Here is a 24,950-nt window from a genome sequence, read left to right on the forward strand (position 1 = left end):
TCCCTTGTCTTTGTTTTTTCCCCTGTTTGAAAAAGCACCCAAAAGATGCACCATTTCCTCTCTCTTTTCCCCGTGAGGGGGTGATGAGTTCAGTCACTGGCTGCTGGGACATCCCTTCAGTTGGATGCGTTGTTCCAAACGTTTGCTGAACAAAAAGTACTTCCAATACAGGAATAAGCTTTCTAAGCCCTTCTGATGATACACCTCCTTCTTCAACAAGAAACATTACCCAAAGAGAACACCACATGTGCTTTGAAAGTTTTTAATGGAATTTAAAGTAAAACTTTTCTTACGCAGACATTTTCTTCTTACAGTGTAAAAAAAATGTAAAATTGCTCAAACTTACAAACTTGGAAAATTAGAGACATTTCAAGTATGCAGTCAGCCTCATTTTATGAAAACAATGTATATTAAAAGTTCAAAAATGCATGAATTTTTCTAACATCCTGTGCCCCTGGTGGTTAATCTTCCTTTACGCTACTGTCCGAAGGAGGCAAAGTTCAGTCCCAAGGTGTATCACAATCATTCGCTGAGGGGAAAGAGAAAAACAATTTGCGTAAGTAACAATCCTACCAGTCTGTGAAGGGGATTTGAGAAGTGATTTGTGTCCTGCCCCTGCACCGCTTGAGACCTTTGCATTTGAGGGAAAGGCTCACGTGATTTGACTGCAGCTTTGGGAATTTTGCTACCGGTTTATGAAATCATGGAGCTTTTCTGCCAGAAATACCTGAACGTGTTGTGGAAAAGACATGAGATAAAACAATGGTAAAGAAGAGCTGATGTTGGATTTTCAGCTTTATTCAAATAAAACTCAGTAAACACAAGTCCAGGTCACGCTTCCAGTGACTCTGCCACAATCTATCTGCAGGCCGCTTGTTTTCCAGTGTTGCATCATATTAGTTAATGTTTATACTACAAAGACCAAACAGTACAGAGTCCTCTTGAAAAGAAAGATGCCTGTAACAGGTATCTTTCTTCATACAATCTTCGTTGTTCATCACACACATATTACATTGCTCCTGTGAGTAAAATTACATTGGTGACATAAGTCACAACATACATACACACTAAACCTAACCAAGAAAAATAGAATAAAAGGCATCTTACCTGGTCTGAGTTTGAGTTCGAGTCCATTTCAAGGCATGGCGTGGAGGTACAGCAATAGTTGGATGGTAAAAAGTGCAGTCTGGTCTTGTACACTGGGTATTAAATCTACAATGCTAAAAGCGAAAGTATTTCAGGAGAGGCTACTCAAAGTTGGGGGGCTGAACTTCCGAACAAGCTAACCTAGAATCTGTTATGTGCAAGTTTGTGTTACTGTATGACAGAGCTGATTGATAGGTAACTGAACCGACACAGACTATTCGACTCCATGACAGAAGGAAATCCTTTTTCAAAAGCGTTAATTATGAATGAGATGCTCCAACCCTGCCACTGCACTGACAGGTGGAAGTTCCTTTGCTTTTCAGGGTTTAGAGAGTTCAGTTTCCATTGATGTGCGCGCACAAGTTCGGAGCATGACACCGCATGGTCTGCGGGGCAGAGGAAAAGCCAGAGTATCTGGCTAAGAATATCTGGGAACAGAGTCCTGGGAACCCAGCGCATTTCAGCACTGGTAGGGCTTGGAAACACACTAAACTTACTGGCGTAGGAATATGCAGGGACACAATTCCATAGAATAGAAGAATGTGAGTTATAAACTCTTGTACTATATAAATGACATTAATATACTTTAGGGTAACTGGGTATCTTTAAACTTCTTCTATACTGCAGCACATCTGAAGGAAGAGTCAAGAGTCTGAAACATATTCCTCCCATATAGGCTACACGATGTCCTCCTCCTCCTCCTCCTCCTCCTCTGCCCCAGCACCCTGGCTGGGCAGATTTTTGACAAGTGCTACAGCCGGCTGCCTGTTTGAAACTCCCCAGAAGGATCTGGTAGAAAGATTATTTAAAAATATAATTTTCCAAACTCTTCAAGTCACTGCTTTTGAATAGTCTGAGATAAAGTTAGAATGTGAAAAGTAAAAGCAAAAAGTGTGAAATGCTAGAGACATTTCCTGACCCAAAGTAACACACTTCAAGTGTCTTTCTAGAAATTAAGGGAAGAGAGAAGGGAGAATTCTTACTTTTGGGTGGTAAAACGGACATTCCATTTTCTTACAAGCAGGAAAAAACTTGCACAGCGGACTACTGGAGGATATAGACGGTGTGGGTAGCGGTGCTGACAGCAGAAAAGAACAGGAAGTGAGTCAGGATCACAATAAATTGCTTTTTTAACACAGTTCCACACAAGCTTAAATATATCAATCCTTCTGCAAGAAATTACATTTTATAATACACCAAATTTCTGCAAGAAATATGGGAAGCCATATTTCTCCTCCCCAGGATCTCCTCCTGGGGTAGAACAAGACTACGGGGTAATTAATCATTAGTCTGGGTTCTTCACCGTTTCAGGACAGAAGGTGCCATGGTCATGGCAACGCTTCCAACAAAGCAAGCAGAGCTTCTGGTAGGCAGAGAAATTCAAATGTTTAAATGTAGAGGGCAGGAAGTCTGTCCGAGTTCAAGCTAACCAGACTGAAAAGCGCAGGCAGCGCGCTTTCCAGGAATACAGAGGAGCTGCTGGAAGTGACACAGGAGATAAGCACATTGTACTCTGCCTTCTGGCAAAGTAACAAAACTGCATCCTACTAGGACTAAAGCGCTAAACCACTTCCAAAAGATCATGGCTTCAGTGGAGTAAAGGCCCTCCACCTTGGCACCCTCCAAAGGCTCAGGAATACCAACCGGTAATCCAAACACAGCTATTGCCTTCACTGGGTAACCTCATCCCTGAAAGTCATCTCATCGTTACATAAAGTTAACTCCTACAGTGTCATTAAAGAAAAAAATGCTCATACAGAGACAGAAACCTCTGTTTTCAACTTGTCCCCCAAGCTCTCGGTACAACACGTACTCAGTTGAAGAAACAAAACTGAGTAAAACTGCCATGCTGGCTAATCCCTTTAGAAGACGGGAACTACTTGTGCAAGTCACCACTTTGGCCTTGCACGGGTTTCCCATGGACTCTCGCATAACGGCATTCAGGGATGTTTCTGAAAACAGTTTGTGCGGTAACACTATGTTATTATTCTTCATCTAGCATTAAGAGTTGAAATAAAATTAAGTCAAAACAAGCAAAAAATTATTTTTTCACCACTGACAGTTTCTGCTTCCAAAAATGTTGTTTTCCCTTCAGCACTTTCACTTAAAGCTCAGAAAAACAGGGGCTCACCTGGTTTGGGAGATGAATGGGGGGTTCGTCGACTGGCGTGAGTGTAAGGACAGTCTGGCTTAGTGCACTTTGCATCGTATTTACAGTTTGGATGGATGAACAAGCATTTATCAGCAAATTTGCAGTTAGGAAAAACTCTGAGGGAAAAGAAATCAAGTCATAAACCCATTCCCAGAGCAAAACCCCCACACAGCTGTTGGGCACAAAAGCCAGAATATCACAGAAAGCCAGAACTACAACAGGGTTTGCGCACGTGTGTTGGTTTCTTCCAAAGCAGAGCACGCAGGAATAGGGTACGAGCTGTACACGGACAGATCTGCGTTCATTTTCCCTGCGGACGCTCTTCACATGCAGCAAATAACTGAACTACCTCCCACTCAGTGGAGTTTAGCAGCAAGCTACTTGTTGCAAGCTATTCTTAAGCGTTATTCTTAGTGTGGGGTGCAGAGCAGCGCTGTGAATTCAGACCTTCGCACAGAGGGGCACAGAATTCCCTAAGTAACGTGGTTCATTCACAGAAGAGAAAGCGTTATTTTGAATTTAGTTATGTCAGATTTTAAAAAGAAAATTCAAGTGTCTGAGTAAATGAAGCTACCTAACCTAGTAACATTTATCTCAAAACAGAAATTGGTTTTCTAGACTGTTGCTGCTTCTGGAAGAGACGCCAAAGGCTCTGTGCACATTCAAGAGTTAGCCTTTGCTTTCAAATAAAAAAAAAAAAAAAAAAAAGATATCACTGCATTACTATGTAATGGTACCCTAACGTGTTCAAAAGCATTTTGTCAGCTAGCAGAAGAGTGCCTGTTATTTTAGAATGACACCAATTCCCACCTCTCTAAGCACCACAAAACTACCAGCCTGTACACTAAACTCAGCTTTCTTCTGCGTGAGCACAGCTGGGAATTTACTTATTAAAAACATCAGTGTATTCTGACACGTGGTGGATGGGGGGAAACCAGACGAAATTACAGTGCGATAATCTAGCTCCGATCCTACCCTAGCAGACTTAACACTGCCTCGGAATATTTAGTAACACAGAAGGGAAATTCGTACCACCGAAATATAAATAAAAATAACAATAACATGCCACAGGGATGAGCTCTGCACTACTCACTTGCAAGGTAGCGTGGGGTGATGGTACACACATTCATCTCCATTTTTACAGGCAGGCCAGTACTTGCAACGCTCAAGCACCTTCTCCTGTTTTTGCAGCACATTTAACTGTTCCATATCCACTAGGAAGGAAAGAAAAAAGAAAAAAACAAAAACAAACAAGCTGTGACCTTTATGATTCTATATGCAATTTGGCGTACACATAATTGAAATTCATAGTATTTCCTATTCTCTCTCTCCTTTTATCCCAATTCTTGATAAGCCTCTATTAATCAAAAAAAGTCACGACAATAAAAATTTATGTACAATCATATAATCTGAAGAAAATTTCACAAACTACAAAATTAAAGAAGTCAAAATATTTGACTGAAAGCTGCTTTTTGGTGATTAAAAAAATAAATAAATAATCAAACTTGCACATTTATGAGCAAAATAAATTAATTTTCTTCACAAATCCAAATTGAGGCATGAAAGTCAAACAGACCAGATCTTGATCAGACAGGACAAACATTCTTCAACTGAACTTTAATTACAACGGTTCTGCTGAACCAAGCGTTAATAATAGCTATGCTTCCTTTCTCTAAGATACTCTTGGCTCTAGAAAATTATTTCAAGAGATAAAGTAAAATAAAAAAAATTTTAAAAAAAATCAGTTTTTACACCAATCAGATACAATTTATTAGTATGGGGGCACACACTGAAAAAGAAGCACTTTCATGTAATTTGCTTGGACAGATACCACATTCACTTCAGTTACCAGAACCCAGACTCCATTCCAAAAAGTATTTTAAGAAATACCAAGCTATACGCGTAGTATTTCTGCAGCCAGGGAGACTGCAAGGACATGGCTTTAAAAGATCTTTCACTTTTCCCCCCATGGGTTTTTCATAATTGCATTGCACATTTACAGCTGGATCCATGAAATTTAAGAGTTCTCTGTATCGCTTCAAGTACTATTATTTATTTATTTATTTCAGAAAATTTGGATGCACTGCTACTATGGAAAATAAAGGTCTTTGTTTTCATAAGAAAACTAAAAAAATTAATCAAGTATGGCCTTAAGGCAAGCACTGAGGAGGTCTATGAAAAAACAATATCCTCTGTATTTTTCATTACTGTGTCAGCGTTCTAAACAATTCAAACATATGCTTCAGCAAGCAACTTCCGATATTATTCAAAAGGTATCCTGAATATACAAACCTTCAAGTGAAATCATACACTGTTTAAGTTCTACTTTCAGAGGTTTTAGCAACTTGACTCTACCAACACCTTATCCTTAACAGGCTTTGATATCACAAATCTAGACAGAAGCATTAAAACAACCAGACATATTTTTGAAGTTCAAGGCACGGCAAAACATTTGTCGTAAAATCTCCTGTCCATCATCACGGGGACAAACAATAACGGGTCAACCAGAAGTGCAGGTTTCTGGCAATGAAGACAAACTACATTTTCAAAACAAAAAAACCCCAAATTTTACCAATATCGAGATGTGTGGAGAATTACATACGTGCCATATTGCTCGAGTTTACCAAGATAAAGGCTTCTAAAGATATGGCCCCACTGAAATACCACATTTCATTTGCCTAAAGAATGTTCTAATTTGAAATATAAACACCATCACTTTGATTTCGTAGCAATGGTATCTCCAAGAGTTCTATCCACAATCAAACCAGCACATTAAGTTAGATCCTGTTGGTAAGCAGAATTACCGTCACAGCTGTCTAGCTGCCTGGTTACAATTTGCATCTGCTGTGCTCGAAGGCCTTTTAATCCTTTGCCAACACACATATTTTGGGTAACTGGCTTTAATCCTTCAGTTACACACAGATCTTCCTCTTCCTGATCAGAAAGGTATCCTGGTGGACTGGGCACACCGTCCAGTGTCACGATGAACTTGGGACTAGCAGGTTTCTCTGGCTGCGCAAGCTGGTCTCTACCAAACAAAGAAACAGAGTAAAAATAGATTCTCTGACTCGAGAGGTTTGAGTAAAAGTGCGCTGTGCTAGTAACTAAAAGTAGTACAAGCTAATCTATGGAGAGTCACACAGTAACAAACCCTCTTTTAATACTACTGTAATGTACTCCAGTTAACAGTTTGACTTCTCGTCTCCCTGAAGCACTAATAAGAAATAGAGTTTTCAATGGCATTCAGCAGAGAATTGGGCAGGTACATTGCAGTTTGTTCCACTGTGCTCAACAGATAGATCTGAAAGTTCATTTACAGACATGATTAAATAAAGGAAAGTGATTAATCTTTTGAGGAATTTACAGTTTTGAGACAAAGAAAGTGAGCTTAACTACCATTCCTGGAATCATGAACCTTTTAACACACAAAAGAGGTGTCTTGGAATCATGAACCTTTTAACACACAAAAGAGGTTATCTCCTCCGAAATACTGACCAGTGCATTATGGAACAGTGGGTGTAACAGTTTTTAGGACTAGGAAGAGAGAACTGAAATACTGACAGTAAGAACTTCGACATTTGGCCTGATCGGAAGATCTGTCTAGCCTAGTATCCTGTATCTGAGAGGAGTCAACATGGATAAAAGAGGGAGTATAAAAATAAGGGATGGATATATTTTCTCCAGTCTTCCACTGTCCCACCCATTTCACCCTAGGGATTACCTGAATGGCACGTGATTCTAAATATTTGGAAAATGCACTAAGGAGTTCTCATCTTTGACAGACAGTAACAGTATAAACTTTGTTTCTCTGTGAAATTAGGCTAAAAGCACCTACAGTGTTGAATGCCTTTAAGAAGAGAGAAAAACACATTAAAAACCTGCAAAAATTTACCACTCTCCTGCAGCACAGTCACAGTTTTCAACTGTGACATTGTGAGGTCAGCCTTCTGGGTATGTTTCTTCTTTGTTAGTTCTATTTTTAATTAACACAGGCTGTTCAATGCCACATGGAAAGGAAACATTAACAGTTTCTCAAACACAGCAGCCCACTGTGATGAAGTACATCCCATTGTTCCGAGTGGTTTTTAACTCTAATAGATAAGATACATAAAACTATTTGGTAGCATGAAATATCAGGCCTTTAACAAGTTAGGCAAATGACTGTGCACTGGCCATTGCTCCCCTGGAGAAATTAAAATATATCCAACACCACATCATTTGAAGCTGACATGAACTTTAAACTTCTCTTGGCCAAACTCACCAGTAGGGAGCCTTAAATCACTTCTCCCACATGACACTTAACTGTTTGTTGACTTATGGGTACTGAGCTACCGGCGTGCAGAATGTGCTGTTGTATCTCCAGCACTGAGAGCTCGGGATTCACCATTCCCAGTACTGCGTTAAAAGACATTTCTTAAGAAATGTAATCTCAGGGTGAAACAGGTGTAAAACTAAAGGCAATTTAAGCAAAATTATTACTAAATTAACATTTCAGAAATCAGAACAGATATGACACAAAACAGCAGTACTTTTCCATTCCTCCTTCTTTATTCTTGCAAATCAAAAACATGCTCAAGCTACAGTTGACCATGGGAATTATTTTCCAGTTAGAAGGAATTCTGGGAGGTTTTTTGCCACTGCTTTTTTTACTCTGCTATTCAATATCAGTCCATTTTTCATGATTTCACAGATCCTGGCCGGACTGACATGCACAAGTGTAACTGAGTGATTCCATATAAACCACAAACACGCTTTTCGACTAATGAAAGTCCTAAAGAAATAACTTCTTACCGTGTCTGTATCAGACGCCCTGAGAGTACTCGTACTGCCTCTGTGGCCCTCTTTCCCAGTTGCTGATTCTGTGGCACTATTTCCTCAGATAACTTGGGCTTCTTCAGGATAAATGACCTAGTATCTGTGTGGACCATAGATTCTGCATCATAGTAATCTGAAATGTGAGAAAAATTACATAGAAAAGAGAAAAATTACGTTGTAGTTGTACTCTTAACTTATAGCATATTTTTTAATATAAATTTAAATGGCCCATCAGCTAATTTTATTTTCATTTCTTACTAGTAGCTTCCAGAAAACATTTTTACTTCCTTGCTAATTCCATAGGAGTGGGTCAACAGAAGCCATAGACCATATTAGACCAGACCAAGAAACCATTACTGAAATGGCTGTGCTGAAACAACATTGAAGGGGATCCACAAACACCCAAAATCTTTCAGGCTTTGAACACCTACTGATGTCCTGCTTTTATTCCTTACGAGATGTAGAAACTAGAAAATACTAGAAATCAGTATACTTAATTGAAAAGGAAGTTATATTTTAACATTCACTGACCAGTAGTGTTCAACTGGAAAAGAAAAGATCACAAGACTTAACCTTGAGTCACTTGCAAGGTATCTTCAATCACAGGATCAATCTGCAGCCGAGAAGAGAGCTCCTTTTGTTCAGCTCCTAAAAAAATCCCATTAATTAGAAGCATATTTCACTCCATGTCAAAATGAAACCATACATTAAAGAACTCAAGCATACTCTTTTAATTCCTTTGATTAAAAAAAAAAGCCAACGCACACTTCCACACCTGTAACAAAAAAAACACCATTCTCATTGTTATGAACCCCCTTCTCATTGTTTCAGAAATAGTAACAAGCTTTCTCCTGCCACATGGTATGGCAAAATCTAAATACTGAAAGACTCGAGTCTTTCCCGTAATCATTGCTCAGTACAAACTAAGTCTGTGGGTACGGCAACTTATAAAGGCCAAGTTCTTCCTCTGTAAAGGTCTTGACTATTCAGAGAACACACACAGAGGAAAGCAGCTAACTTCAAGGGACTACTTTACGGTCTTCTTAAAAGAGGTGAAACAAATCAGAGTAGCCCTGTTCTACATTTGACTTATGCTTTGAAAAAAATTATTTTGCTTTCTGTAGGTTTCCTAAGCAAGCTGTCATTTCCATTTCAATGGAAAAAGAGCGAATATATTTAGCATAAAGATCTTCTCTGCATTAATTCTGTACTGATAAAGCTTCTTATGTACTTTACAATTTCAACTACTTTATGTTGGCAGAAGGATTCCAAACACATCTATATGAGAAATAAGAGACTGAAAAAACTGGTTTTTTTAATAACGAATGTTCACCATTACTTAACAATGAACGTGAGCTTATGTAACAAAAAAATCTTACTCAAACCAAATTTTACTCAACAATCTAAATATCTAAACACTTAGAAAGAGTAAACTAACTTCTTACAGAAGTGTTTTTCCAGTGCTTACTTCCATGATTCCTTGTAACTAACACAGACACACACAGTTCTTTCTTTGTAACAAATTCATGCTGGAAAGATGCTTTGGTTGCCTTTAAATGTTAGCCATTTTCCTTCCAGTTTCATAACGGAAGTAAAAACAGCATACTGCTCACGCAGTTATCCTGGTATCAGCTGTCCTGTAACAGCACGTATAGTACTCCAATATTTACACAAAAAATAAAACATTAGAACTATTTACGTGGTAACAATACGTCAGAAATAATCTTTTAGTACTTCACATGCTGCAAAATTATTCCAAATATTGAGTATCTTAACTCTCTCACATGAAGCTTTGTGACAGAATTATTCCTACAAGATAGTAAGGAAAAAAATGCAAAGGATGGGGGAAAAGAGAAGTTATCCCACTATAAATGGATACATTTGCTTATTGCATTTGCTTATGCAAAATTAGTCTTTGGTGATATGCCAGAACCCTATACCACCCTTTGTGTGTGTGTACATATCTGTCTTACAGCCATGCTTTAGAAAGCTCCTTGGTTTTCAGGGAATTTCCACATCCAACTTTTGATGTTGACTTCAAAATTAAAAGTATTTCTTTTCTCTGCTTAGCCTATTGTAAAATGACATTCCCTTGTATAAATTTTTAAAGAATATTATCAGATGACCTTGAATTCCTTCAACTGTCTGCTCCTTTGGCTCTTCTGCTTGTAGCTGAGAACTCAGAGCAGGCAGTCTGTTTTGCACATGGATTACATCTAACTGAGATTCTTCTGGGCTAATTCGAGTTCTTGGTGCAACTGGAACAGTCTGTTTCTGTGGAACTTTAAATAAAGAAACAATGATAAATCACTTACATGCAACTCAATCACACAACAGTACTATTTTTACATATAGTGCTAAAATAACTCTAATGAATTCCGACACACACACAAAAATCCCAAGCATCTGTCTCCATGAAAAGCATCTTTAGCTACCTGTAAAATCCTTGAAAATACAAGTGATGACAAGACAACAGACCACAGGTGTTCACGATGACCATTTTGTAAATATGTTAATGTAGAAGGAAAATACATGATTCCTACAGTGAGTTTGCAGGATTTGAGAGAACGAGCAGGCAATAGATTTTGGATAGCTTTCAGCCTTGCTCGAGAAGGCATAAAAGTCATGGTTTAGGTAGTTTAGTGAATGCTCCTTCCCTGGCAATGTGCAATGCTTCCTGCTGACACCACTACGTTTACTAACACCCAATGAAATGAAAGCACATGAGATAACAGCTGGATTTGCCCTTCTTCGGCAGAAGTCTCTCCCAGCTAGAAGAACTGAACACCTACACACAGGCAACTGCTCAGTTGCTGTATCAACTGCAACTCAATATCTAAAACCACTGACCTAAATTGCAGCCTCACTGTTTAAAGAGACTATAAACTGATGTATCAATTGGTGTGTTGCTCATTATTTTGCACTTTTATTACCTATATCCAGTGCATATTGGCTTTTTGCTGTTTGGCTTTTTTTTCTCCTTCCCTCTCAGAAGGAAGGAGGAGAGTGCAGAAAGGAAAAAAGATCAACCAAATAGCTGAAACTAATAGATGCCTAATTCTGAACACTTTCCCCTTGACAACTATCAACTTCACAATACATCTGACACTTCCATATTGTATCTATAGAGTTTACAGACTGACTATCTTGATTAATATATTTTAAATGACTCTTTCCTCCCTTGTTTACGCTTTCATAATTCAGCACTGAAGATTAATGTAGTCTTCACAGGATATCGAAAATCCCTTACATGTATCACTGACATGCGCTATTTAACATTCTGTTTTATCTCTAAGTGCTATCTTTAGCCTAAATTACTAAAACAGGGCTTGGAAATATTATAGCTTAGCACAAACAAAAATAAAGCTAATTACCAGTGGAATAATTGGTTGTTTTTGTAACTGATTCCTGTGCTTCAGAGATTGCTTTCAGTATTAAATTCTTATTGGCCTGTTTTGAAGGTGGCAATGAAGGTCTAAGGGAGATAAAAAACCATAATTAATTGTACATGAATTGCAACAGCAACTGTACCCATGTTAAACAGGTATTTCAACAGGTTAACGCAGTTGTACATAATACTGACAGAAATCATCAGCTAAGATTACTTTATCCATATTTGTTTTCAGCTTGTTAATCTATTCTCTGAATGGATGGGGATCCACAAAATGCTCTAAAAAATGGAAGTCCAGAGGCACGATTTCACCTCTCAGCCGAAGCTGCTGTAAAACCATGCTGCACCTGAAAGGCACAAACTGACATTCATTTCCTCCCACTTCTACCCCTCACATGCTGTTACCATGTTTGCATTGGCACTAATAGTTATGCAGCTGCACTGGGGAGTAAGATCCAGCTGAAAACTGACTCTATCAAAAACGTATCAGTTGTAAAAAAAGCTTTCCATTTGTCTTTGAACATCTATCAACAATAAGGAAGTTTAAATCAGATAAATGTGCTGTGGCACTGAAGATAAATTCAATAAAGTGTACTAACTTAAACCATCTTATACAAGCTAGCACTAGATCAGTATAACCACCTCTTCCCTAGTTTAAATGTTCTTCCTTTTATTGTTGAAAATCAGGTACAAAGTATCGATGTAATTTGACTGACACCAGACATAAGGAGCAGAAAAAAAAAAGAAAACCCTCTCAAGTCCTTTGAAAAGTTGAGATCACCTGAAAGAACAAGTGATAATCGGTTTGAAAACTATTCCCAAAATAAAACCAAAGCAATTAGAACTCTTGCATTTTTTTTTTAACCACATTAAATACCTGTTCTGAAATATGCCAACATTAATGTTCTTTTCCTAGTAAACTTTTCCCAAATAATGTAAGATTTCACATTCTGTTGCATCTTATGCACAATAATAAAAACAGGTTACAAAATCAGAGGAAAAAGGGGGGCATAAACAGATATCTCACTCATAGCGTTGTGAGATTGTACAAAAGATATAAAAATGGATTACTGGATTTTGTCTGTCAATTTTCAAAACTGCAAACAGTTTTCCCCAACTTCCACTTTCAAAGTTTTTATTCATTAAATTCATTCTGGAAACCACACAGAATCACTGAGATCTTAAGTACCTTCTTTCTGGCTTTGCAGGTACAGACACACTGCTGGAGATGCTTCCTGTTCGCGATCCATAGTCTTCCTCTTCTTCCTCCTCGTCTTCCCCATCATTACAGAACTTTTTCACTTTGACTACTGAGCTTACAACAGGCAACCGTCTCTTCCTGGAGCTTTCTTCCTACAATAAAAAGAGACGCCAAAATAATTCATTTAGCATAAAACATGTATTAATAAGCCAGCAAATAAAATATTGCAATTCTACCTATAGCCAGAAGATGGAGAACTTCCATTCAAGTTGCACGAGTCTAGGACTACTGTACTGTCTGCAGAAACAAGTGACAGCACTGGAGAATATGAAAATCAGACATGTATCTCATTAAAAATGTAACTGTAAATAACATTTAGAAAAGGAGAAGAAAAAAGTCTGAAGTATAGACAATTTATCCAACATCTATGGACACAGCAGGGTTTTCCAAAGAAATTCATACTACCCTTCAAGATGTATCTGTTGAAAGTCTGACAGAGAAAAGCAGAATCAGTAAAAATAACCTTCTCCTCTGTATCAACTCTGATTTCAGATTAGTGTAAGGATTGACTTCTAGCAAACTGACATATTCCCACGGACGCTAATAGCTGGGCAGGCTGAGTTCAGGCAGTGCACTCACCACCACCACAGCGCATGCGGTAGCGACAAATTTTAATGCTAGGCTGTGTGAAAGCACAGGAGAAAGTACACGTCAATAATTCCTGTAGGAACCACCACTCAGCACTGAACTACACAGGAGCACAATGAGGCATCTGGATGCCAGGTTTGCACACAGTAACCTTTAAATGATCCTGTATCGTCCAAGGAGAAATATCCTAAGGGATGGACCTGGACTACACAGATACAGAAGACTCATACAGTAAAAAACTAAACACCTAAATAAATGATCTTTTTAAAGATAAAACTTCCCAAAGCACAAGAACTTGTCTAAGAAAAGGCAGAACACAGCAAAAGTCCACAGTTCTAAGAAACAACCCTAAAATAGCCCTCTTCTGGATATTATTCATGAAATAGTAATAGAAGAAAATTTTCACAGGAACTTTTTCTAACATTTCCAAAGAGAGATGTGACTGTCATTCAGCAATGACCACTTTAAATAAATCACTATATTCTCATTCTCACTTCCCTATCTTAAAAACCAAAGACATCAGCACATATCTTTGTAAAGCATTCCAGATTTCCAAATAAAATCCATCATCCTTTATACAGAACTAAATAAGTAGTAGCAAAGCAGAGAACTACATAAGCAGTAACACACACAGATACACTTGGAATACAAGGTGTGTAAAATTTCTGCTTCATTATAACATTAGCAACCATAACAATCTTCATTCTTCTCACAAAGGGCTCGACTAATTCATATGGCTAGTCTTAAAAATATGAGCTAGGTCTACCACCCTGCCTAGCTTAGTCTGGCCTCCAAAGTATGTAGGGCAGCAATCACCTTTCAGTTTGTCCTTGCATAACACCCATCCCAAAGAGTTCTAAATGCTATGGTTCTAAATGGTATAATAATAATAATCCTAATAAGCAACATAACCAGGCTTTAGAGACTAATGTTTATCTAGCATAGGTATGAATAAACAGCAAAAATACTGATTTACAGAACTGCGTAAAGCTGGAGATTTACATCACACTTAGAGAAGATCATGGTGTTCCAATGATCTGGAGATCAAAATTATTATTTCTGATTCATCATGTGCACCATAACTATGTGCTAACCTATTAGTCCAACTAAATATGGCATGAAGATGTACAAGCTAATTAATGCTGAGATGCAGCAACCTGTCAGGGATGATGTTAAACTATGCAATCTCTTTTTATCAGTGGACCCAAAGAATGAAATCCCAAACCTACTGGTAACGGTGACAGAAGTCCTTTGATTTCTCTAAGCTCAAGATTTTACTGGAAACATACATAGTAATCTAGGTTCCTAGCAACTGTAAAATATTGCAATAGTTTAGACCGTACTAACCTCACTGCCTACTTTATCGGCACTAAGTTTGGAGGTGGGTCTGTAACTTTCTGCTAAGCTGCCAAATGCTTCTGGATTGCACAGCTGGCCTGTCTCCAAAGACCTGCAGCTTTGTGTGTCTAACTGCCGGCTCCCCTGTAAGCTGCCCTGTTGTGACAATCTGTGCACATGTATATTGCCATCTGCACTCCTGCTAGCTGGTGGACGGTAAATTTCAGCAGAAGGACGAGAAGAACCATAAGTTACAGTTACAATAGGTTTCTTCCGTGACAAAGGATTCTCCTGCACGAAGTTAAGGTCTTCATCAATTAGATCATCTGGTTCAGGTTTAATGTCAATTACAGCTTCAGAAGGTGACAGTTCCCTCAAAGGCTTGACTGTAGATGTTAAGCGGGATGTAGAACCATCTTCACAAGACTGCCTGTTAAAATAAGAAATTGCCAACTATTAACTCATCTGCAAATAAAGTTCTGGAAAATGAGAACTGTCTTTTAAACAAAGCCAGCAGGGAAAAATGATGACGGTATTATTGTTCATACAAATCTAACACGCTGATCACTACTTTTAGTTTGGACAATTAATCTCCACCCATCTGTTGCTTGAAGAAATGGAACTGAATTCCTGATTTAATATTTTTTATGCAACAAATTGTAGCAATGCTTTACTGTTCAAAACCACCTTGATGTTTCCGAGTATCTGTGCTCTTCAGAATGGCTACTGCAGTCACACAACTACTAATGTCGGAATGTGTGTTAGTAAATAACCAGAAGCTTTACCGTGAAGCAGTGTTCCTTTGCTCCTGGGAGCTAGTTGAAACTCTCGAGTCATTTCTTTCTGTTCGAGTGCTCGAAACTGCAAGAGGTGGCAAGGTATCCTCACGCCTCCTCTCATCACTCACACATGAACTGCTTTTGCTGGAAGGAAGGCTGCTCTCAAAGATATTAGATTCTGAAGATTTCGCACTAGTTGGTTCTGTGGAGACAGGTACCTTTCATTTTTATATCAAAGCACAGCAATACAGATTTTGCAGTAAACGTAGCTAAGAAACTGCAAACAAGACGTCATGCAGATCTGAAAACACAACATGCTGAAAGCTGTTTCAGCTGAAAACATCATCAAGAAACACCCAGAAATAAATTCTGGACTCAGAAATAAATTCTTTATCTCAAAACATAAAGCAATTTTCTAAAGAGTCAGGTCCCAAAAGACCATATAAATTGAAAATTAACAAGAGTCAGCTAAGATCTTTTTTGAAACTCATTAGACACACAACACTACACAGAAAAGATAAACCTACTTTCAGTCATAACTAATTTTCTTACTTACCAGTAGTCACAGATCGCAGCTTATCCAAAACACCATGGAGCCTGAAATAGATGGGGGACAGGGAAGGAAGCAAAAGAGAAAAAGGAGAAATAAAAGAACTTTAACTTACATTCAGAATCATCATCTTTCAGAAATGAACTGCCTTTCCCCTCCCATAACAAGCATCTCATTTATCTAAGACTGACATATGTTTAACCTCAAAAGGGAGGCATTAAGTATCTTGCCTCCACAGTGAGTCTTAATACATGCAGGTAGTGTATTCATCACATCATCATCGCTCCAGATCATACTTTTGGCATTTAGTTGGTATACATAATTAAAGCCAGTACTTTTCACTCTTTCACTACAATCAATGGTGTGAGTTAAGTGTCTTCAAAAGGAGTGATTCAAAAAACCTAAGTATAGCTGAAAATTTTACTTTGTATATGAGAGTTTAATTACACAGCAGAGTTAAATATAATTCTAAATACAAACCTAAACAATATACAATTCACAGCATTTAACATACTCAGGATTATTTCAGCATGCTTTTTATACACCAACAATATTCTTTGAGACACACTGATGAGCAAAACCATTTCAGCAAGGTACCAAATTTGCCCTTTGGCTGTGAAAAAGGCACCAAGCTGAAGCAATACATAAAATCAAAAGGCTATAAAATAATAAGGCTGTTTAAAAATAAAAAATCATTACAGTGAGAAGAAAGAAAAGAAAAAAGAAAAAAAATCCCAACACTTAAATGCATATCCTACTTGGAATTCAAACCTGATCATGGGCATCTCCAGAACTTAGACTGAGTATGACAAAGGACTTGAGGAACAAAAACATATTGAAAACTGGGAAAAGTAAGACTGTATGTGAGCATAAGGGAGGCTTACACTCACCTCCTTGTGAGTTTTCACTAGAAGACTCTTAAAAGTTTCATCAACTGAGATCTGCTGATGCATATCAGTTTTCACACTGACCTCCAGATAACTGTGACCTGACACTTTGTTCCGAGTAAGAAGCCTTGGCCAACCAGCAGGATTGCCAGGTCTGCCACAGAATTGCTGTGAAACTTACAAGCTACAGAGACAAACCAAGGAAGGCAGACCTTATTGAGTATTGTATTTAGCCAGAGACCCAATATTTAAGAATGTAAACATTATAGGTTGCCTTCAGAAGAAATAAAAGCATATAAAACTCCTAACTACAATGCTATTTAACTTTTTTCCACCAGTCCTCTACAGCTTATTGCATAGGTTTCGCCTTGTCTTCTTTTCCATCATTCTCTCAACCAATACCTACCTCGCTACCTGATAAAGTACTCTGACATTGAATTTGTATTTATAAACAAACGTGGATACTGAATTGAGATTAAAAGACTCATTACATTTGGAATTCACGCAGTTGTCAAAACCAGCAGGAGATATATCCACATATAGTTGATATTCAGTTCTAAATATACATATTAAAAAAATAATCGTGATTTCTCTGCCCTGCTGAAATTTGCTTTCTCTGCATCTGTTTTTTTTTCAGTAAAGTTTTAGTTTCATTTATAAAGCCATAAAAGTGTTTGTTGCTATATATTATTGTGTTACTTCTTCCTGTGTATCAGGATTCAGTCAAAACCCTAGTACTGGAATTACCTTCATCAACTTGTAAACCTCACGAATTTGTCTAACTGATTCACAAAACTATGAGAAAGACAACTTCATTACTTACTGCTACAGTGAAACCCAAAATCTTTGCTGAGACAGGCCACAAGAGGGAACGAATAACTGAAATGCCTGTGTACTTTTTAAAAAAAGGGGTGCATGCTTAATTGCACTCCTTTCTTGTATTTTTGACAAATGTCAGAAATAAATTGAAAACTTTGAAAACAGACTCAAATTATACCCATTCAGGTAACTCTGTCACATGAACACCCATCAGTTTAAATAGTTAATATAGAACAGTGTCATAGTTGGAACTAATCTTCACTTTTTGTCAATGCTTGTTGTTTCATAACATATCCAACTTCCAAAATGTTTTTCTCTGCTATTTAATAGCACAGAAGCTCCTAACCAAATAAAGGGGAACTTGACTAATCACACAGAAGAAATACTGGAAGTGAATGTAAACAGCCAGTATGAAAATGTCAAAGAAAGCAAACTCAAAAAGCAGAAAAAAGAAGTAGTAGTTGTCTAATCTATACAAAACAAAATAATGTTCCTTAAAACTATATTAGGTTAGACTCTCAGAAATAAGATTAACTTGAAAAAACACACAACTCTGAAAGGAAGAAAAATCTCTGGAGTGAAATATCTGTTTGGGTACTCTGAAACATGGAGCTAATTAAAGGTTTATACTGTAAGTCAAATTCAGTATTAGAAAATGCATGAGAAATATAATGGCTAAGGCTGTCGTGCCACATAGCATCATTTAACCTACACTGCCAGGAGTTTAGAAAAGAGTTCATCTGTTGCTAATTTGTCCTGCTCACGATAATTCTGGGGTTCTGCTTTTGTTTTGTAGAGCTGGGTGATGGTAAGAAATAAATAGCCTGAGAGGTGGGAATACCTAAGCATTTGGTGCTAAGCCTTGTCAAAGACAGTATACAGAATTAGATCCACTGCTCATCTGTCCTGATATAGTAATTCACATGCACAACTGCAACCTGAAGCTCTATTAGCATAAAAGCAAAGAAGTTTGTCTTTGAAGAACTGTTTTACATCTAACTACATTGAATCATAGAATGGTTTGGTTTGGAAGGGACCTTAAAGACCATCTAGTTACAAAACCCCTGCCATGGGCAGGGACACCTTTCACTAGACCAGGCTCCTCAAAGCCCCATCCAGCCTGGCCTTGAACACTTCCAGGGATGGGACATCCACAACTTCTCTGGGGAACCTATTCCAATGTCTCACCACCCTCACAGTAAAGAATTTCTTTCTAATATCTAATCTAAATCTGCCGTCTTCCAGTTAAAGCCATCACCCCTTGTCCTACTGCTACACTCTCTGATAAAGACTCCCTCCCCATCTTTCCTGTAGGCCACCTTTAAGCACTGGAAGGATGCTACAAGGTTTCCCTGGAGCCTTCTCTTCTCCAGGCTGAACTACCCCGACTCTCTCAGCCTGTCCTCATAGAAGTGTGCCAGCCCTTTGATAATCTTCCTGTCCCTCTTCTGGACTTGCTACAACAGGTCTATGTCCTTCTTATATTGGGAGCTCCAGAGCTAGACATAGTACTCCAGGTGGGGTCTCACCAGAGTGGAGTACAGGGGTAGAATCACCTCCTTCAACCTGCTGGTCACACTTCTTTTGATGCAGCCCAAGCTGCAAGCGCACATTGCTGGCTCATGTTGAGCTTCTCATTAACCAACACCCCCAAAGTCCTTCTCCTCAGGGCTGCACTCAATCTATTCTCTGCCCAGACTGTATTTGTGCTTGGGACTGCCGTGACCCAGGTCCAGGACCTCGCACTTGGCCTGGCTGAACTTCATGAGGTTCGTGCAGGTCCACCTCTCAAGCCTGTCCAAGCCTGGATGGCATCCCTTCCCTCCAGTGTGTCAACCGTGCCACACAGCTTGATGTCATCAGCAAACTTGTTGAGGGTGCACTCAATCCCACTGTCCATGTTACCGACAAAGATGTTAAACAGCACTGGTCCCAGTACTGACCCCTGAGAAATGCCACTTGTCACTTTTCTCCACTTGGACATGGAGCCGTTGACCGCACCTCTTTGACTGCGACCATCCAGCCAATTCCTTAACCACTGAGTGGTCCACCCGTTGAATCCAAGTCTCCCTAATTTAGAGACAACGATGTTGTACAGGACAGTGTGAAATACTCTCATCCTCACAGCAGGCTTTGCAGGAATAATTTTTTTTAAGTCAACATATGGCTCTCACTTACCTGAGCATTTCATACTTCATTCAGAAATTTGACTGGACTTATGAGCAAACAAGGAATATAAGCACTCCAGTCCTTTGCCACTTAACTATCACTGCAATAGCCTAACTGTTGAGAGACTACAAATAATTTACTTATTAGACCTGCAAAGTAAAAGTTTTGATTATTGTAAATTACACAACGGGAAGGATAAGAAACTTCTTAAATTCTCAGGTTTCACTTATAGAAAGCAGTCCTGATTACTGGTAAGAAGTGTGACAAGTAGCTTACAAACATACCAGACAGTAAACCTGACAGTATTGTTTCCAAGGAAAAGGGAAAGGTCTTCTGTCATCTGCTCCTGACTCTTCTTATTGGCCACCATAACCATAATATAATCAGGGAGCTCTTCATCTAATAGAAAGAGAAATATGTTGCTTTAAAGTACAATAAATCGTAAAAGACATAACAAACATCCTTAAACATGTAACGAGAAATTTTTTTGGCAGTTTTACTATAAAGACACTGCAGGCAGAGAACTAGGTAAGCAAATTAACAAGACTTCCATTTCCTCTGAGGTTCAAGACAAGTTTCAGCTAAGAGTGAGGAATAAAAAATAGTCAACTTCACAAGAACATAAGCTGACGATAAGACCAAAGTATTTAAAAAGTGAGTAAATAACACAGAAAAAGATAAAAGAAAGCCACTCTGCTGCCTATATCCTTTTACTTGAAAACTAACAACCATCTACAATTTTCATCACTTCAAGTATTGCCAAATATAGTACCGTATCCTTGTCAAATTTCCTTTAGCTACAAACACCAAACAGATAAATATCCCTTTCTGATTCATGCATTAAACAAATCAAAACAGTATTAACTACTAGATTTTCCACCTGAAAAAAAATCCCAACCCAACACCAAACAGCAACCCCACGAGTCTGATTCTCTAACTCCCTAACGTATGCAATTTCATACACAGTGAGAAATCTATTCCCCTGCTGGATTGCTCCCAGAGGGTACGCCTACACATCAGAATGGCCAGGAAGGTGCTCAGAATCTGACATTAATGCATTACAGGTTTGGGGAGCTTGGTATTCAGCTTTTTGCTTTGCCCTAGCTCTGGTCTACTCTGAAGGGACTGAATGGCGCATTTGTTGCTCAAGGACATTAGGTATGCTTCTTGAGCACGTATTTCAATTTAGTTTAATCAAACACCTCATGCTCTCCAATACCACTCCATTACATGAACATAACAATAGAAAGTGAAGATATTTGGGAAATCCACTTCAAATTGTGAATTTGAACCAACACAGCTGTTCTCATTTCATCAAGTTAAGTCTGTACACAACATTAAAAAGACATAAAAATGAAAAATCTTAAATAGAAATCAAAGGAATTGTCTTTCTTCTGTGTCTCTCTACATACCTGGTAAATAATTCATCTGTACCCTAGACTACAGAACTAACATGCATACATTGCATCTGCACTCCATTATCACTGTTCAAGTGTTCCAACATAACACAGTCCTAGCCTAAACCCTAACTTTTAGGTTTTCTGCCTTTTTTTTTTTAATGCAAACCACAAGTTGCATAAGATGGATAGATAGATAGACAGATACCCAGAACTTAGAACAAATTTTATTTTTTGGCCAAGCTACTTTTAAACCTGATCAACTCCTCACACTGTTTAACATATGATAAAGAAGAAGATACTTTAAGTATACATCAAAACATAAGTTAGCACGACTACCTGCAAAAGTATGATAGACAGATAGAAACAACTGCTTCTCTCAGTTACTGCGTCGGCTTATGCCAACTTAAATTGTATGCAAAACTACAGCCTCTTGAAAATTTTTATAGTTGATGAATATTTAACTACCTTTATTTTGCTTCACAGATACAAATTTTTCCTTTGTAAGTTCTACACAACAAATCAGTTTCAACACATCTTGTTGTAGAAGACTTTTCGAAAGAAAAGAACTAGCAGTTACAGAAAGAAACAAAAGCATGGTTCTGGCTTGCAGAAGCTAGAATGAGGGAGAATCAATTTTTACCAGTTACCAAGAAGAAGAAATATAAAGTTTTTGAAAAACATTGCTTGAAAAGTTGTCCAAAATACTCTTGTCAAGAAAAGAAACCTGGAACAATGATAGAAATTTGGAAAGAGTGATGTAAAAACAAAAAAGAGGCCAAGGGAAGTCAGACTTGGCAATAAAGAATACGAAGTTATTTAAAGTTCAGAAGCTGACTGAGAATAAAGTGCAGACACTGTACGCTGATCTTGGGAACTGCCTTATGAATACAGGAAACAGAAAGAAAAGAAAAACAAAGAAAGAATACTCAGCCGTAGCTGGAATCAAAGATTACTACTATTCTACCAGCATCTTGGTATAGAGATAAGAAAGGTTTTTTTCAGAAATGCAGGAAAAAGCAGACAAAGAATCAAGGACTGAGAAACTGAAACCTGGAATGACAGTAAAAAACCAAAAACAAGTTACTGAAAAAGACAACTTTTGAGATGGTGAAAAAAAGATGACCTTGCAACAAAAAACTTCTAAACACAGTTCCTTGGCACCTGCTGAGTTCAGAACATCAGCTCGTATGTAACTCCCTTCTGTGGAGTCAATACATTTTGATTCTATACACACAATGGCCCTCTTGAAATAGGAAATACGATGAATTCGAGATCAAACTACAAACTTTGAACTTAGTTCTGCAACTCAAGGGATCTCTGAACTATGCTCTTAATTCCTTTCCTTCACCTGAAACCCGAGAAGTATCACGGACAACACGGCAGTTGCAAGACTGAAGTATTCTGCTTCCAACAGAACACTGTCTTAAGTTATCAACTTTTACTCCTGTAAATAACAGCTGCTCTTAAGCGCAATATCCATTTAATCCTGGATTCAGGAAAAAAAAAACAAAGCAGAACACAGACATTCACACTGCTTAAATCTCCTCACAATCCAATATAAAATCTCCCCCTGCCTCTACGACTCAGTTAAATATGTTTACCAATGTTAGCTTAATGTAGCTCTTAGTTTTCCCCTTAACAGTCAAGCTCTTACATTTTGCAGATTTGTCCCACATAATGTTTCTGACACGGCCTTTCCACCTCCTAAAACAGTCAGCCTATTTCTGTCTTACAGTAATACCCTAATTCTCCTAATGTTGACAAATGTCTCACCCTGAATTCCAAAGTCTGTTTCAAAGATGCCTATGAAACTCTGAGTCCATCTCAGAGTGGTCACAGGTAACTGCTCCTATATTTGCAAGGATCTTGCTTTATATGTTTCTCCTTGTGCTTCCTTAAATATTCACAGACACATCATTTTTTGTTTGTTTTTCTTTCAAATCCCTTGCCACCATTTCTGCTTGGAAGGGGAGACAGCCTTCTTGGCCATTTCCTTTAGATGTCCGCGTACTGCCTCTTACGCTTAGACTATACATATTTTCTGAAGTAAAGTCTTTTTCTTTCAAACTAGTTCAGAACCTTAGGTAATTCATCTCGTGTTTAAGGCTTCTGTAGGCAGTAATAATATGTAATAAATAGTAATAAGTAAATATGCCGTTCCATTAACTAGCTGGTTGTTTCCTAACAACAAACCTAAAGAAGATTGCTAAACACATGATAAAACTTACCAACATAAGCCCCCAGCTCCTGCAACTTTCCTTTTATAGCACCCTAAAAAATAATGAAATAGCATTTAAGGGATGGAGCAACAAAGTATTTCTAACTGCAAAACGGTGGAAGACTTAGCAAAGTTCTTCTCCTTAACTGTTTGAGCATGTTGTTTCATTTTCCTATTCTCCAGTGCTCATGATATAGACGTTCTAACAGTGAGGGACTGGGAGCAGAATAGCAAGAACTGTCAGGAATCTTGCAGCCTCTACGATACTTCCTATATCCCAGTTCCCGGTGCTACCAGACAACCTCCAAGTCCCAGCTGTCTTTTTTAAAGCAGCGACCATCCGGGCTCACAAGGTGCAAAGAAAACGTATCCCGGATGGTTTGATACAAGCTCATTCCCAGCTCAGCAAGAAGAAAAAACCCTGCCAGGATTTTCAAGCCGTGATTGCTGAGCAGGAGCAGCTTGACGAAGACCTGACGGTAACGGGGACTTACACCAAATTGCCCGGCCGCGGCTGCTCCCCCTCCCAGGCAGCCCCCAGTTCCGGGCCTGACTCCCAGGCGGGACGCTGCAGGGCGAGAACTCCATCTGCGGGGCAGAGCTGGCAGCTGCCCTCCGGGGTACGGTACGACCCCGACTGCGCTTCCCAAAACAGTGACACTCCTGCTCGTGGCCCTCCCTGGGGAGCCCCGGGGCCGAAGGCCGCCCGCCGCCGGGAGCTCCAGGTTACCCCGGCCCGGCTGGGGGTTCACCCCGCCGCTTCCTTCCCCCGGCAGAAGGGGGCTCGGCGGTGCGGGGCCCGCAGCGCGCCGGCCACCTCCGCGTCTGAGGAAGGCCAGAGGGAACCCGGCGCCTCAGCCATCGGCCGGGCCTGCCCCCCGCAAACGGGGTCAGGCCCTTGCTGCGGGTGGAGAGGGAGCGACCCGGCTGCTTCTCTCTCACCCGTATCTTGCGGCTGATCTCGGTGCCGATCTCCATGGTGGTGGTGGTGGTGGCGCCGCCCCGGTCCCTTCCCGCCGCGCCGTGCCCCGTCTCCCCTCCCACCGCGGCCTCCCGGCTCCGTTGCCGCCGCCGCGGGCCGCGCCGCCTCTGGAGCGCCGAGACGCAGAGCGCGCGGCCTCCGCCTGCGGCGCCCCCTGCCGGGCGGCGGCGCTACCTCCGCGCCGCCCCAGCCCCGCCGGCGGGCGCCGCCTGCCCCGCAGCGGGCACAGGCCCGAGGTGGCCCGGTGGCCCCCTAAGGCGGTGGCCGCGGGGAGAAGGGGGACACGCAGCCCCCGCTGGGAGGCCGGTGGGGAGGGACAGTGGGCCGCCCCTCACCGCAAAGCGCTGCTGAGCCCGTGGCTGCGGCCTGGCCGCCTGGGCGAGCGCGGGGCAGCCACCACGCAAGAGTAAAGGAAATAAATATATCTTTTTGGCGTATTTCTAAATAGCTGCGTG

At 39.7% G+C, this 24,950-nt stretch overlaps 1 protein-coding gene across 3 annotated transcripts; it reads right to left on the reverse strand.

Annotated features, from left to right (window-relative positions):
* Positions 1 to 230: 230 nt before the first annotated feature.
* Positions 231 to 24,579, reverse strand: ZC3H14 (zinc finger CCCH-type containing 14). Of its 3 annotated transcripts, none has more exons than XM_063334743.1 (17): positions 24,456 to 24,579; positions 23,524 to 23,566; positions 20,180 to 20,294; positions 16,027 to 16,067; positions 15,477 to 15,672; positions 14,947 to 15,121; positions 12,694 to 12,857; positions 11,488 to 11,588; positions 10,240 to 10,395; positions 8,687 to 8,761; positions 8,090 to 8,246; positions 6,103 to 6,326; positions 4,392 to 4,512; positions 3,278 to 3,414; positions 2,130 to 2,224; positions 1,108 to 1,220; positions 231 to 529 (listed from the first exon to the last, which is right to left on the reverse strand). In XM_063334743.1, exons 1-17 carry the CDS (start codon positions 24,489 to 24,491, stop codon positions 523 to 525), a joined length of 1,956 nt encoding a protein of 651 aa, XP_063190813.1. In that variant the 5' UTR covers positions 24,492 to 24,579; the 3' UTR covers positions 231 to 522. The 3 variants fall into 3 exon arrangements, with proteins under 3 accessions (XP_063190813.1, XP_063190812.1, XP_063190814.1); XM_063334742.1 differs by having other exon boundaries at positions 14,701 to 15,121; XM_063334744.1 differs by having other exon boundaries at positions 232 to 529; positions 14,953 to 15,121.
* Positions 24,580 to 24,950: the final 371 nt, after the last annotated feature.

The sequence above is a fragment of the Chroicocephalus ridibundus genome, chromosome 4 (genome assembly GCF_963924245.1).
Source record: "Chroicocephalus ridibundus chromosome 4, bChrRid1.1, whole genome shotgun sequence".
Classification (NCBI taxonomy): Eukaryota; Metazoa; Chordata; class Aves; order Charadriiformes; family Laridae; genus Chroicocephalus; species Chroicocephalus ridibundus.